At 28.5% G+C, this 16,188-nt stretch overlaps 1 protein-coding gene across 3 annotated transcripts in view; it reads right to left on the bottom strand.

Annotated features, from left to right (window-relative positions):
• The window catches only part of LOC119677836 (kinesin-like protein KIF13B), a 170,396-nt gene that overhangs the window by 25,044 nt on the left and 129,164 nt on the right, over window positions 1–16,188 (bottom strand). For 2 of the 3 annotated variants that reach the window (XM_038089371.1, XM_038089370.1), the window contains 14 exons: window positions 9,983–10,070; window positions 9,588–9,751; window positions 9,143–9,411; window positions 8,627–8,874; window positions 7,957–8,548; window positions 7,462–7,884; window positions 7,250–7,396; window positions 7,025–7,192; window positions 6,813–6,959; window positions 6,624–6,665; window positions 4,852–6,514; window positions 4,634–4,779; window positions 2,656–2,776; window positions 2,497–2,592 (listed from right to left, as the gene is read on the bottom strand). In XM_038089371.1, the coding sequence (XP_037945299.1) occupies window positions 2,497–2,592; window positions 2,656–2,776; window positions 4,634–4,779; window positions 4,852–6,514; window positions 6,624–6,665; window positions 6,813–6,959; window positions 7,025–7,192; window positions 7,250–7,396; window positions 7,462–7,884; window positions 7,957–8,548; window positions 8,627–8,874; window positions 9,143–9,411; window positions 9,588–9,751; window positions 9,983–10,070 (4,314 nt within the window). The remainder of the gene's footprint in view (window positions 1–2,496; window positions 2,593–2,655; window positions 2,777–4,633; window positions 4,780–4,851; window positions 6,515–6,623; window positions 6,666–6,812; window positions 6,960–7,024; window positions 7,193–7,249; window positions 7,397–7,461; window positions 7,885–7,956; window positions 8,549–8,626; window positions 8,875–9,142; window positions 9,412–9,587; window positions 9,752–9,982; window positions 10,071–16,188) is intronic. The other variant, XM_038089372.1, reaches the window with a different exon arrangement.

Raw genomic sequence — 16,188 nt, 5'->3', positions numbered from 1 at the left:
TTTAATTATTTTTCAGAATGATTTTTCTTGATTTTTACCTGACAAAATTGAGCCTGGAATTTATTACACGTAGGAGAAGAAGTTCGTTTTTGTTTTTACGTACAATTCATTTTGTAAAAAGTACACATATAACACAAAGTATAGGGTGATTTTAAACGTTAGTTATTTAGTTGAAGTAATATTTTTTAGTTTTATATAATTTTGAAATAGTTGGTATTAATTGTGTTTTATTCAAATTTGTTTCAGAAGTAGTTGTTGTTGTAGAAGTACATAGTAGTTGTGTAAAACATAAGAATTATAGTAAAAAGTTAGTAAAAATTATAAAGTGAAAATAGTTTTTAAAATTTTTAAAAAGAAACAACAATAAAAAATAAAATAGAATGATTTAACATATATAGAAAGTATGACATACATAACTTATAATATATATATTTTTAATATATAGAGATTTTATGAAAACTGCATATTTATTTATTCGCAATAAAACGTGAAGGATGATTTTGCACATTTTTATGCTCCGTTTCTAAATTGTGTGTTTAAAAAAATTCGCTTTAAGCTTAGTTTTGCAAAAGCCTTAATAAAATTCTTATAAGAGCGTGTCAAAAAACTTTAAATAATATTTTGCATAATTAAAAGTTGAGCTATTCGAATGGCTCATTATGCTAATTTAATAATTAAGCAACACGAGCCAAAAATTATTAAAAATTGTCAAAAAAATCGAGGGATAGGTGCAGATGATAATGATAATTCTATACCAGCAAATATTATTTTGATAAATATATTATTTTCTTCTGTAGTTGTGTTTTTTTAATTATAACATATAAAAATAATAAGCAATTTGGTAGTTTATTTTTGTCTGTCTATATATCGCAATGCAAAGTACATATATGTTTTAAATTGCAGTTATTGCTTTTCTGGTATTGAATCATCAGAAGGATTGTGTTAGGATAGGTAAAGAGTCTTGCAAAAACGTAATAAAATAGGATATATTATAATTGGAATAATAAAAGATGGGAACTAAAACTAATTTATATACTATAAGTAATATATAAAATAACAAATTTGTTTATTTTTGAAAATATTACTTATTAATTGTTATTACGAAAAAAATATAAAAAATGGACTATAAGATCTAAATTACAAAATATTTTACTTCAAATATTTTTTACTATATGTGTATATTTTTTTTCTTAATTTATAAGTTACTGATATGAAGTACAGTATAAAAATTTTAAAGTACTTTAAAACAGAAATGTCCATTACTTTTTAATAAGCGTGTAAAGCCAATACGTAAAAGAAAATATTAACTTATTAATATGTTAATTTCTAAAAAATAACACTCATCCACATTTAAATTTGATATAGAGCCCAAAAAACATTTGGTATTACAATAAAATATATTGTGTAGTAGTATTGTTGTTAGAGCCCGACAAGATCTATAAAGCTGATGACATGAAAGGAATTACAAATTCCTTCATATACACACAATTGGGTTAGAATATATAAGGGTATTATTTAGGAGTAAGCATGAATTGTAGGGATGAATGTAATCTTTATTGAACCAATATCAACAGAGAGAAATCTAGTCGCTTTTATGGAGCTGGTCAAAAGATCGATTAGAGTCTAGTTTTTGTGTGCGTTGTGGCACTAAAACAGGTCATACATTGCGGATTGATGATAAATAGCTGTCTAACACATGACTATATCCTGATATCAATTGAGCTGAGACAGTTTTTCCTGGGAGATATTAGGCAACAGCTTTCGTAAAGTGCACTTTTAACCTTGAAATGTTGAAAGTATATTGCATCTTTGTGGAGTAGTCTTAGTCTTTTTCTGCTATTGATATAAAAAAGGAGATTAATGATTGCTATAGTGCAAGGGTAATATTACTTAAGAAAACGATTGCCCATAATTAATATTAAAAATATTTTTAAATATTGTAGTAAGAGTTCTGTGCGCCAAAATTGCTTTTTCGTGTTTTCTCTTTAATGTCTTTGGACTGACATTGCATCACCATAGCAGTATCAGTATGACAGTATCATATATCTTTATATGTTCCAATCAATCTTCTAAACTATATAACACGTCACAAAAATAAATATATTAAAATTGGTGTGGGTTGAGCATTTCTGTTTTAAAGTATTTCAAAAATGTTCACAAAGACTTTTATAAAAATATACTAACTAATCGTATTATAACTAAAAACTGAATTTAGTAAATTCTACTGATATAGTTCTGATATAATTGAATACATTGTCTTTTACGAAGTATGGAATTTTACTCGATTTAACTAATTATATACTAAACATTTTTTTAAACAATATAAAAAAATTGAAATATTAAAATCTTTACTTCAAAATAAATTAAAATAATTTATAAATTAATATATTGCCTTTTTCAATATAAATAAAAATAAACTAATAAAATTGTTGAGTACAATTTTTTTAATATAAAAATACAAAATAATAATATGCACTATATTGAAACAGAACGTACCTATGCCAAATGGTTTGCCTGGTGATTCATCATTACTTCCTTTACCACCAAAACTGTGACGTGTACGTACACTGAAATCGCGTAATCCTGGTTGACCTAAACAAAATAGTTATATTTTATAAAATATTTTTATTTAAAGTATATTAATTTATATCTAACCTGTTTGGAATTTATTTCCTAATGACTGTCTTGACAGGTCTGATGGATTATTAATATCTGCAAATGATTCAGAACGTCCAACGTTTAATAACGATTCCATGGACGCATCGAAACGCATTATCTATATTAAAAATTTTAAGTATTAATTACACGTTTTAAAATTTAGTTTTTAATATAAATTTTTAACAACATTTGTGAAACACAACATAGTAATATAACATATAAATTAAAAAGAAATTGTTTTGAATAGAAAAGTTAACTAATACATATAGTACATGTGGATTTTATTCACGTATATTACACTGAAAAATTCTTCAAGGAAAATCAAGCATTTTTATTATATACGTTTTTAAGAAACGGATCTAATAAAAACTTTAATATGAATTTGCCATTTTAATGTAAACACTTTATAAATTTTCAATTCAAATTAGACATTGTTGTGATTTCCGAGCCGCCAGAATTTGACGTTAAGTTTTGGTTAGGTTATTCTTCATCACTATATATAAGTTTAGATCTACCATAATAAAATCATATTGAAATAAAAGGCTAAGGAATGGCGTGAACATGGTGAATCATCGGCGAATCAAAATTCGGCATATGAATGGCGCGAAGGGAGCTACAGGATATTTAAACAAATATGGCATCGCTGCCCCCAAAAAATATATATTAGCTTTTGGAGATATTCTTGTTTATCTTATTGCCAGTGTCGCATACTAACGCCCACTAACTTTTTTTTGTTAATCACCAAATTCAATATAAATAGTTACATTTTTTTAAACTGAACTAATCATATGCATTATAAGCTATATCAAAATATTAAATAATAATATATAAACACTATTTCACATACCTCAACATATTTTTTCGTGGAAAACGATTCTCTGCATATAAAGAGGTAATAATAAAGAGCTATTTTGCAGACCTTCCGGAGAATGACTACAGAAATGGGATCTATAAATGGAGGGATTGTTGGAATAACTCATAATAAATTGTTTGTGAAATTTCTAAGAACTACTATAGAGATTGGATCCATGTTTGTAGGATCGTTTAACTAATAAATAATTAATTCTTATATTTAAGAATTATTCTAATATTATAAATTTTATTATTTATTAATAAACTGAATATTTGGTTGGCAGCGGTTTTTTGGAAATATTTCTGGACTGCAAGGGTTGAATTCAGATAAGAATTAAATTAATTAAAAAACAATAAAGTTTTGTGGTTATAATTCATTACTGTTAAAAATATCTCTCTATTAAAATAATATTATCTATTAAGAAACATGGTTTCTTTCGTGACTTTATTCTCGTCAAATTTAAAAATTATTCTAGAGTCGTGAACTAATCGAACAACAGTTTCTGTATATATATTGTATATATGCTTTTCCCGACATTTTTTTTAAATTATTTTTTTTTTTTTGGATTCTTGAAATATTTTTCAGTGTTACGATATAGAAAGATTAACACAGCAAATTAAAATTTGTATAATAAACTATTTTATTAAATTAAAATTTTGAAATAAAATCCACTCATTCAACATGAAGTGGCAGCTATGAAACATTTTCAACAATTTTTTCAATATACTTACACTTCCAGTATTTGTTGTTTCTTTAACTGCCTGTGAAGTTAATTTTTGTGTAGAGTGCAAACGACGTTCGAATTTGATTTTTTATTTTTGAATTTGAATTTGAATTTTGACAATTTTTTTGTGAATATATGAAAAATTTTGTTAGAAATGTTAGTGGCATGAAAAAGACAAATTTTAGTTTCGTGAGAACGAGAACACACAGTAAATATTTTTGGTGAAAGCACAAAGAAAGTGAAAAAGAATTTTTTTTAAAGTTTTGTTAAATACACGATGTTTTGTAATTATTAAAATATGTAAATTTAGAATGAATTGAAAAGCTTGTGAGACAGCATAAAATGTGTTATCAAATAAATAAAACAATACAATATATACTTATATATATAAATCTGACCTGTGAGAAGTTTGGTACACTGACTGTCTTGCGCATTGAAAGTGGCTGACCATGCGCTGTTTCCAGTTCCTTTACAGCAACATTTTGCCGCAGACGATCTAATGTCAATATACTTTCAACAGCTGAAACCCCACGAGTGTACTTTTCTACAATAAACAGAAATAAAAATATTTAGTAAATAAAATACAATCATAAATTAACAATTAAATTATGCTTACCAATATATGTTTCACCATCACAAGCGGAGCAATCATCACCACTAGCCGCTAATTGCGCTAATGATTCACGATCTTCCAATTCTTCAGACGCTTTCGGTATATTAGAAACAACTTCATATGTGACACCAGTTTGTGAAATAGCATTTTCACCACGTCCCAAACGAAATTTCTTTAGACGATCTGCTATACTTTGTCCTTTTTTAATATTAATACTTAAACGTTTGCGCAACACTAAATCCATTGGTGCAGGATGTGATAGTCGCACTGTTGTACGTAATATTAAGTAGACACGTTCATTTGCTTCTGTAACTCTATTTAAAGCTTGATTATCGTGCATCGATGAGTCCCAGCTAGCAACGGAGCACACATCCTTATCCAAATGGGAAAGTATTTGTAGTGTATAGAATTTATGTCCGTGCTCTTTAGACAATATGGAATTAAGACCCGCTGTTGAAAATTCATCGTTCATATTTTGTGCTGATAAGTCATCAGCATTTAGGTTAAGAAACAGTACAGGTACATGTGGTTCCATGCCAGCTGGTGGATCCCAAGAAGCTGGTGCACCAGGTATACCTGATCCTGGCGCTGGCACGAGCACAGCATTACGTTCTTCTGTTAGTGAAACCCATTGATGTACCAGACTAAGTTCACGTTCACGTTCTTCTTCACTTTTTTCCTCCTTTTTAATTAGTTTTTGTATTTGTTGGTCTAAATATTGTCGTCTTCTGCCTAAGGCTTCACTCCATTTCTCGCGCAGCACAGTAAGATCTTCTTCTTGGTACGAATCTAAAGCGCGTTGTAAACGTGAGCGCACTGTTACACTACCAATATCGATATTAACAACAGATTGGCAAATAATTGGCAGAGTACCAGAGTTTTGTACAGGTTTCACTCTTACATGTACACGACGTTGTTGACCTTGCCGCAACTGATAAATACCACCAGTGAGTACTTCATTACGATTTGTTACCTCTACTGGTGAATATTCACCATTATCATTTAATTCATGAATTTCAATCCATAACTCAATTTTGCGTGATAATTCAGCCCATCGATCGACAAGTGAACGTGCTTTTGCTTGCTGTTGTTCTACTTCCCAGCCTTTGGATTTCGAGAAACCAGCACTGCGATGACCCCATACTTCTATCGATAAAGCACCCTCAATGCAATGTTCTAAAAATTCTTCATTTATGGTTACTGTAAAATCTTTGACATGTTCAAACTTAAAAATCATATTTTGATCATGTGCTGGTACTTCAGCATTTATAACTGGCACAACTGTTTCTTGATGGCCCCAAAAGGTATATTGACAGAATACAAAATTTGATAAGGAAAGTGGCAAGCCTGACGCACACTTTATTGAGACGCGACAAGTAATTTGATTTGCCATTGGATCAACAACATCATCATAATCATCACGTGAATCAGAAGACGATTCCGAAATTGATTCACACATACGATCCTGTGGCATTTGACCAGCAATGCGTTGTATTTCAACTTGAAGTCGACCAGCAACTTCGCCTTGTTGACTTATAATAGGAGTATGATAATCTAGTTTAACGTCATGAAATAGTACTTCCAAAAATATGTTAGCAACGCCAATAAGATTATGATTTTCTTGAGACTCGTAGAAAGGATCAAGGGATTTTGAATTTTCACTATCCTGTAAATAAAATTAATTTAATTATTAACGGAGTACAAATTAAATTGCCATTAAAATGTTTTATTTGTATATATATAAATGATACATATGAATAATTGAATATAATTACCTCGTCACAATCTTCATCATCGGAGAAAGTCTCAATTAGAGGCTTTGGTATATCGTAAGCAATGCAAAAATGAGGTTGAAAATTATGTTAGTAAGACGTGTAAACAATAATATGCGTAAAAGTGAAGTTAAGTGAGTTTTTACAACAATAAATGTACTTCTAAACGTATCAACAATTAAATATACTTACCAAACCATTTAGTATTCTTTCTTTATGATCTTGATACATTTCTCGCATATCAATTAGTTTGTTTTCCAATTTTTCCATGGTCCAAATTTGACTACCAGAGTTAATACGTTTAACCAAAATTGCTGGTTCACTCACAAATGCACCACGCTGTTACAGATTTAAGAGTTATTCATTTTATTAATTAAAGTATATGTTATTTTTAAATATATTACCCTTCGATTTGGACTTAAATTTGCAGGAGGAATTTGCAAAGTTACTGAAAACTTTGTTTTCTTTTCCATTTCTTCAGCTAAAAAGTTTGCTTCTTGCACCGAAGCATTTGCACGCATTATATCATTTTTGAGTTGACCCAAAGAACGTTTGAACATTTCATCACGTTCCTGAAAAATTTATTTATACGAATTCGAATTTATAAAACAATATTGAATAAATATTACCTGTGCCCACTTTTCAACACGCATTTGAGAAGTTGGAGTGTTTGGTGTAATTTTGCCTAAACGCAGCGGATCACAAGGAGTATATGGTGCATAAGGTGTGGTTGGTGAGAGTATGTTGCGTAGTTGTTGAAATTGTCTCTCATATTCCTAAACAAAATTAAACACGTTAATACATATACATGTATTTTTTCTTAATATATTGCTTTACGTACTTGTCTTTGCTTTTCTAAAGCAACTTGTTTGTCTTCTTCATGTTGTCTTTCTAAGCGTGCTATAGCTGTTTGTATGGGATCATTGCTAAGTTCATTTTGCATTATTTCATCTCTTGCAAAATTATAATCAATTAATTGTGCTGGTGTCTGCGGCTCAGAGGTCATATTAGCATTTGCGCATTTTGGACAATTTACACGGAAAAAATGATGATTACCCCATAATATACGGTCACCGTTGTGTAAAGGTGTTTTTTCCAACACTGCAGAACCATTTACAAAACAACGTGCGCCCTGTATAGGATCCATCAACAAACCACCATCTTCGATTGTTATCACACAGTGCTCTGGCTGTATACCTAATCCAGATAATTGTATATCGGGTTGTGGGCCAGATATGCTATGGCCGCCAATTAAAGTACGTTCCTGCATTTAAATAAAATAAATGAATTATTTTTGTTCCTTTTTTTTTTTTTCATATTTCATATATAAACCTACCTTAAGATAATAAACTAACAACTCATTGAGGGACGGATCAGCATTCAAATTTACTAAATAATATTTATTTTTCTCTACTTTAATACCACTCGCTTGTACACTAATTCCCATTTTCTCCAAAGCCTGTTGACGTTCGTTTTGTATACGTTCAGTTTTGACCAGTTTTTCTTCCCAGGTTTGTGAAATTTGTTTCATGAGATTTTCACTTTCAGCGAGTTTGTCATGTATATCAACACGTTGCACATCACCAACTGGAGAACCTGTAGCATGTTTAAGCATATTACGCAAAGTTTCCACTTCAAGTCTGAGTTCTCGTATAATGCGGGCATTTGGATCCTCATTGACGACAGCGTGATTGACAATACGTTTAGCACGATCAGCATAACGCAATGTCGATAACGTTTCTTCATAATTATCTCCTGAGGGCGAAATTGTGGCAACCATAACTGTTTTTGAGTTTCCACCCAAATTGTCTTTGAGAAGCCACGTTAGTACAGAGTCGCGGTAAGGTACAAATTTATCATTGCTGCCTTTTTTACCACTCGATTGATCGGCTAATTTTGAAATGACTAAACCTAAGGTGGTTAAAGATCTGCAAAGAGAAATTGTATATTTATAATTTACAATATAATACAAAATTTTGTTTAGAAATAAATGAAACTTTAATTACTTGTTAATATTAGAGCCTTCTTTTAAACGTTCTCCTACAGCGCCTGTTTTGACAGCACGTTCTGAACCAGCTAAATCTACCAAGGACATACGTGATACCTTTTCACCACTCACTCCAGCTGCTTGATCTGTAAGTATTTGTGTCAGCACCACAGAGAATACTGCATGTGAGCGCGAAGATTCCGCATTCATATTTGTGGCAGCTACAGTACGTGATTTATTGCCTTCAGTCATCAAATTATCAATGTCCTTTAATATATAACAAAATTATTAGTTATTTTGTATATAAATATATAGTTAAATATATACTAAATATAAATATAAACAAAAATATATATTTAAATATAAATATATATATAACATAAATATAATATAATATATATATATTATAAATATATATACAAATATAAATAAAAATTAAAATATATAATATATGATATAAATCTAAATAAAAATATAAATTTAGTTATAAATATGTACATAATTCACATACATATAACTAAGAATTCGTATTTACCTTATAAGATGTAACTGCAAGTTGTGAGAGACCATCAACATAGGGTCCAAGCACATTATGTTCACGCACCTTAAGCGATTGTTTATTTGGTTTTGGATCAAGTAAATCGTGTACTTTTTCATTGTAAATTTCCATATAGGAGACTTCAACTTTACACATGAGATCTTGTGTTGTTTTATTGGCAATAGCCAAAAACAGTTCATCACAGAGACGTGGAATTATGCCTTTAGATTCTTGTGTACCCATCATGGTGTAGGATTTACCAGAACCTATAATAGATAAAGAAAAATAAATTAATTACGCCCATAGTTGGTTACTCTCTTTTTTTTTTTAATTTTGTACTTATAATTCACAATATAACAATTTCATTTCCGGCACTCAATAATAATAATGATTCATCAAAAGCTATAATGCAAAATATTAAGTAACATGCTTTAATACTTTCCTGTCTGTCCATAGGCAAATATACAGGCGTTGTAACCTTGGAATGCATTATCAAGTATATCACGTCCTACGCAATCGAATACTGTTTCTTGTGAGGCAAAATTACCATCATCAGGATTTAGTGAATAGAAACAATGGTCGAATGCAAATGTCTTTGGATTTTTTCTATAATGATTGAAAAATGAATAAAAAAAATTATAATACAAAAGAAGAATAATAAATTACAATATTAAATTGCTTATATATACTTTTATATGAAAGTGTATATATAACACAAGTATACGCATATAAAGTAGAAATTAAATTTTTATATTTTAAATTGAAATAGGAAAGACGGATTTTAATCGATATGACATTTTGTCTTGAATTTAATATAAAATCTGCATATTTACATACCTATCCATTTTATCCAGTGATGGTTGGTTCTGTAATATAGTCTGCTGTTTGTCCATATCGACAATACATTTTGTTCCAAGTTCCATTTCTGTAAACATGAAATATATTGTTTAATAAAATTTTATTTGAGAAAATAACACATAATATATCTATTAATACATCTATAATTAAAATACTAAGAACTTAAAGTATGAAGTATTATATATTAAGAAGAGAAAAAAGCTTTATTTAAAATTTTATTTTAAAGCTATAATGAAGTTATGTGACTATAAGTTTAAATAATTAACTCCTCGGATTAATGATGGTTTAATTTATTTTCTAGTAGGAAATATCAACACAATAAATTAAAATGCCATTTTTCAAAGTTATAATTCCAAATAGACTTACTATACAGCCTATTTCAATGACGTAATATAGTCTAAAATCTGACTTCTGTATGAATTAAGCCAATATAATAGATACTTTATTGTAAGCATGACTTAAGTCAGTATTAAGAATTAAGTTACCACTGTAAAATCGGTCCTTGATGTTCCATATTCTTACCACATTTGCAAAAGCAAATTAATATTATACAAGATGCATTTTAAAGTAGAAACAGCTTTAATATATAAGAACAAAAAATAGATTTTTTCGGTAAAACCCATCCATTTTATCCATTTTTATTAATCTCCCTTTTGATTAAATACAATGATGTGAATGCACGATCTGAAAGCATATTGGATGAGTTTTTTAGATCGTTGGACATCATGTCGGTCAGGATATCGGTACAAGCCTTTTAATCGGTCGTACGCACATAAAGATGTTTCCTTTTGATGGAGAATACAATTTTTGAAGTGGTTAAAGTAGTAAGATGCTTAATCAAGTGCATACGTGAAAGGGTTACAAATTAAAGGAAATCTGTATAAAATTGGTTCATCAATTGCAACGTTGCGGTAAAAATTTGAGAAGATTAAAACAAAACTTAATATGAATATAAGCCTTTTATTCTATGAACATTTTTGTACCTATAATACAAACATGAATCATTCAAATGTTATGAAATTTTGAAAGTACATCAGTTAAGAATCTACTTTACCGACCCATTTTATTGCTAAAATTGCTGTTACGGTTCAGCTTAATTCATTGCATTTTGTGGATTCTAATTTTTTTCATTTCTTTGCGATTAAACTTCATCGGAAGTCTTAAATGGTATTTAATCTTCGAAGAGACTTCTTCTCTTAATTCTTAATGGATTACCTTTGTGAAACTACATTACTGTGTTTAAGTTTAGTTATGACAAAATTATCTATTTGGTAAAATTAAGTATAGCAAAAATAAAACATGTATCTACTCCAAAATAAGTTAGGTTTGAAAAAGAAACTATAAGAAACTTGAAAACAAGAACTGACCATTTATATACTAATAGGTATTGTTTAATTTTTTTTTGAACTTTTAAGATTCGAAGGAAACACGAAACTAATAAAGTTTATATATACTACATTCATACTTTTGATTTTTATATTTGAAAATGAAAATATCAGGATTCAGGAATATAATAAATTTAAAAAAATATCTATATAGAGTATTGTGTTAATATCACTGAATTTTTGGTGTGAAATATACATGGATGGAAACTTATAAAAAAAGGTAATTAAAAATTAAACATGATACATTGAATTATATAAATGGCTCTAACAAATTGTATTCATATTAATCACGAAATAACTTCTTCAAATCATTCATATAAGCAGTCAAAGTCAGAGTTCTAGCTACTAGCATTCAAAAAGCTAAAACATATAAATAAAAAAGTGCCGATTAACAGCACTATATATGAAAAGAAGATATAAATGCTAAACACAAGAAAATCCACAGATTATCACAGGTGCAAGAAACATCTTAATGAACATTTTCAATAACAAGAAGTCCATTTTGTTGTTTCAAAGAATCAACCTTTGTAAGACGATTGTCTTAATTATATGACATTCTAACCTTTAGTTTACAAGTTAGAATGGTTTTTATGAAACAATTTTTATATTCAAAATAAAATAGAAAAGTTTTTGATATGTTAATTAAATGTTGCTTTTTGCCAGAAGAATATATAAAGCGAAAGATTAGCTTTATAGATTCTGCCTTTGCCTTAGGAAAAAAATTATCACTTCATATGAGGACAAGAGAAAACAGTGTATAACGTCTTTTTATTATGGTAATAAAATTCCATATAATATATTTTCAATATATATAAATTACACTCATAAAAATTCATTTTATATAAAAATAAAATAGGCACAACTTTTTATTGGTTGAAATATGATACGATAAAATATTGTATTGAAATTGAGGCTTATCGAAAAATTATCTAATATTATCTACAGACTGACGGTATCTGAACGTATTATTTAATATTTATTTTTTTTTTTAAGTAAAAGTTAAGATAAGTTTAGTAAATTGTTTGATAAGAAGATGAAAAATGTTTACTTAACGTTTACGAAGCAAACGTTTAAAGCAATTTTTTATTATGAAAGTAAATGTATTTATAGAGATAAACATAATTTTAATTAATTACATTACATAACATATAATATTTGTCTATGTATTTTATTTGTAGCGCATATGCATTTGAAAACGAAACTTTGTTGTGAAAAATATTTTGACAACTCTTTTAAAAGAAATAAGAAAAATAAAACAGAGGAAAATTAGGAAAATAGATAATATAACTGGTAATAGTGTTTTCTACATTGATAAGCTTTATATTATATGAGATACATATATGGAGATAGCTATATGAGTGTTAAATGAATCAGTTCATGTCAACCAATTAAAGTACTGACATAATTTCCCCATAACTTCACTTCTATTACTGTTTAAATTGAACTAGCTGCAGTTGTTGTCAACCTATGCCAGTTCCCAGCTATCTAGTAAGCAGATCGGACCATGGTATTACAGGCAAGTTAATGATGATAAATTATTTATCTAAAGGTTTAAGGTGTAGAGTTGTATTTTAGGCACAAATTAGAAATATATTATTTCTAATAAGCAATTGTTCAGAAGGTTACAACCTGACGTAAATTGGACCATAATAGTTCTTGTTGTTCAAAGGAATGGTCTTGTCAATTTAGGAATAGTAGACGAAGGCTTGTAGAAAAACGAAATGCTAAGCTAGGTATCAGTGTGTAGGGCGGAAACCCTTTGTTAGTACTCTATGCTAGATGTAGTTTTTTCGTTACATTAATTTTTTATGTGTGCATAAAGCAAATATATTGATTGATTCAATGGAACTGTAAGTGTTGACGTGACAGTTGGGTCCATTTATGTAGTACTCTAAGAGCAGTTTTTTAACAGTAGCTGATTATTTGTGTTCTAGGAGCGGCTGAAATAATGCAACAAAACCAAGTCCCAGTTTTAATTTTCTTTGAGATTCGGCTGCATATGTAGTATAGAATATGTTATATATAAAATGAAAATTATTAACTGGATAGACTTTATTTTAGAACTCAAGGGTACTGTGATATGATTGCCTCTTTTTTTTAACACGAAAGAGAGAAAGAGAGATTTAATACAGGATATTTTTCATCAATAAATTTTTTTATTTCAGATGCTGTATTAGATGATATGTCTGGTGTTAATACAGTGTAGACTAGTGGAACAAGATAAATCATGGTTAGAAGCAAATAGCAACGAATAAATGAAATTGCAACACAAAGAAAATGAGTTGACTGGACAGTACCAATGAAGTGCCTAGTAAAATACGATGTCTCTAATTGACGATACTTGTCGAAAAATATAACAAGTTAGAGGCAAATATGGTATATATAAGTTCATTAAACCTCCAAAAAATAAATGCCTCTATTTGATGTTACTTGGCGATGGATAAAACAAGATAAAAAGAAATATAATGGATATATTTAAGACTTGATTTTGACTGTTGTCACATCGATGCTTAATAAATATCGCATGTACAATAGAGTAATAGTATGTTTCTACTGGTTTCGTTAGGCCAGTTAACTTACTTGAGATTACTTGAATTACTTGAATATCTCAAGTAAGTTAATTGGTTTAACGAAGTCAGTGGAAACGTACTATAAGATATATTATTGCGAGATCATTTATATTCAATATATTACACTAAAAGATTACAACCTTTATAATCACTTTTTTATAATAAAAAAATTTATATAAAATTTTAATTTGTTGAATTTTCGACAAAAAATATTGTGAAAATATAATGGTGGAATATACGTGGATAATATACACATGTTATATGGTAATAGGAATATGACGGAATGAAAGAGCGGTAAGAACTTAAATACGTATATCATGTCTTATCATTGACATATAAAAAATTGATAAAATTATGTGTCACAATTTAGGTAATTTCTCGACCAATAAATTTAAGTATTTGGTAATTACGAGTATACTATATACGTTCGTTATAAATAGTTCTAGTATTTGCTAATTATAGCAGTTTAATGAATGATACTAAGATATTTAATAAATCCACATAGTTTTTGTTAAATATGGAGTATAAAAGCCCAATTTATATTATTTTGTAATGAAATGGCAGTTTAATGAATCATACTAAGATGTTTAATAAAGCCATATAGTTTTCTGTTCAACTTAGAGTACAATAAAATGATTATAATTGAATAAATGTTATTTAATTTAGGTAATATTAAACTTTGTTTCTAATGATGTTCCTTTCTTGATAATGGTTTAATTTTGTCCTTTTTAATGTGGACAAGGCACCCTGGTAATCAATTTATGTCTGCCTCTGTTATGTGAGGTTATTCTAATACAACTCTAAATAACCCTATAAATTTCGAGTGTAAAAGTTCCCCTTTTAAATAGTACCTTGCAGAAGTATTCAAGAAATTATAGCGATATAAAAATATCCCACATTTATATAACACTTAAAGTGTGAAAAAAATTTTCCTGCTGTTGTAATTCTATGCAGTGTAGCAAAAAAAAATATATATAGGTATATATGAAAATATATAACAATTTCCTGGCACATGCACTGCGGAGATATTTATGAATTGCAGTTAAGTAGAGGGAATTGTTTTTTTTTTCTTTCAAGAATGTTGCAAAGGTCTTTAGTACTTGTATTTATAATTGTAATTTTAATAGATGAAAACAGAAATAAAAAACAATAAAAGGAACCTTGACTACAAAGCAGACTTTTACTGCGACGATATGTAAATGAAAACATAGTCTTTTTGTTTTGTTACTTCATTGGAACCTTGAATTTGAAAAATTTATATACAATGTCAAATGCGAACAAAAATATATTCATAAGACGCCATGTGAACGGAACCAACACAAATAACGTCTTTATAACGCTTTCAAATTGATATCAGTAAATAATATTAAGCGCGATTCGTAAATGACGGAGATTATTTTGTAATTTTTGTTGGCTGATAATTGAACTTATTAATAACCACATGTGATAACCAAACAACAATAATTTGTGATATAGAGAGCGGCAGTATGACAGGGGTCATTACTATATGTATGTAAAAGCACCATATACATACAATTGTACTTGTATATACCATATACATATATGTACTTAAGTATAACAATAACAATTTAATTACAAAGTATTGCTGTCTGAATATGTTTGGTCAAATAATAGTATGCGGGTAGATATTATTTATGTAAATAGTAAGTAATTTATTTTATTATTACATTTAATATTTCAATTAATAAATTATAATTGATAAGTTATGTGAACATTACCGTCACAATGGGACACAATTAAAAGTCCCCAGGGCTTAATATTTCGTGATTGTACTTGTTACACATTTTCTATACAGAATTAGGTGAATTATATCACGCATATATCGGGTAGATAGCTAGATAGCTCGTTAAATTAATATAAGTGATATGAAAGTCATAAATTTCAGTTTTTCATATAATAAATATTTATCCTTCTGTATTAGCTTTAAGTTATCAGTCAGATAATATTTTGTTAGTAATTAAGTATTCAATTTTTTACACATATAATATAAAAATGGGTCGAAATAGTATAGGTAGCTGATATAAGCTGTCGGAACTCCATTTGTGGAATATAACTAACATTTTCTTTTAGTAAAACATTGAAAGTGACGAGGACTGGAAACAATATTAATCAATAAATATAAATGTAATGGAATCAGACTTTTATAAATTGAATCCTAAGTTATCTGGGTAGGTAATAAAAGTTATTGGAACTTCGTTCGTGGAATATA

This window comes from Teleopsis dalmanni, chromosome 2 (genome assembly GCF_002237135.1).
Source record: "Teleopsis dalmanni isolate 2A chromosome 2, ASM223713v2, whole genome shotgun sequence".
Lineage (NCBI taxonomy): Eukaryota > Metazoa > Arthropoda > Insecta > Diptera > Diopsidae > Teleopsis > Teleopsis dalmanni.
This window is presented reverse-complemented; position numbering and strand designations above follow the sequence as displayed.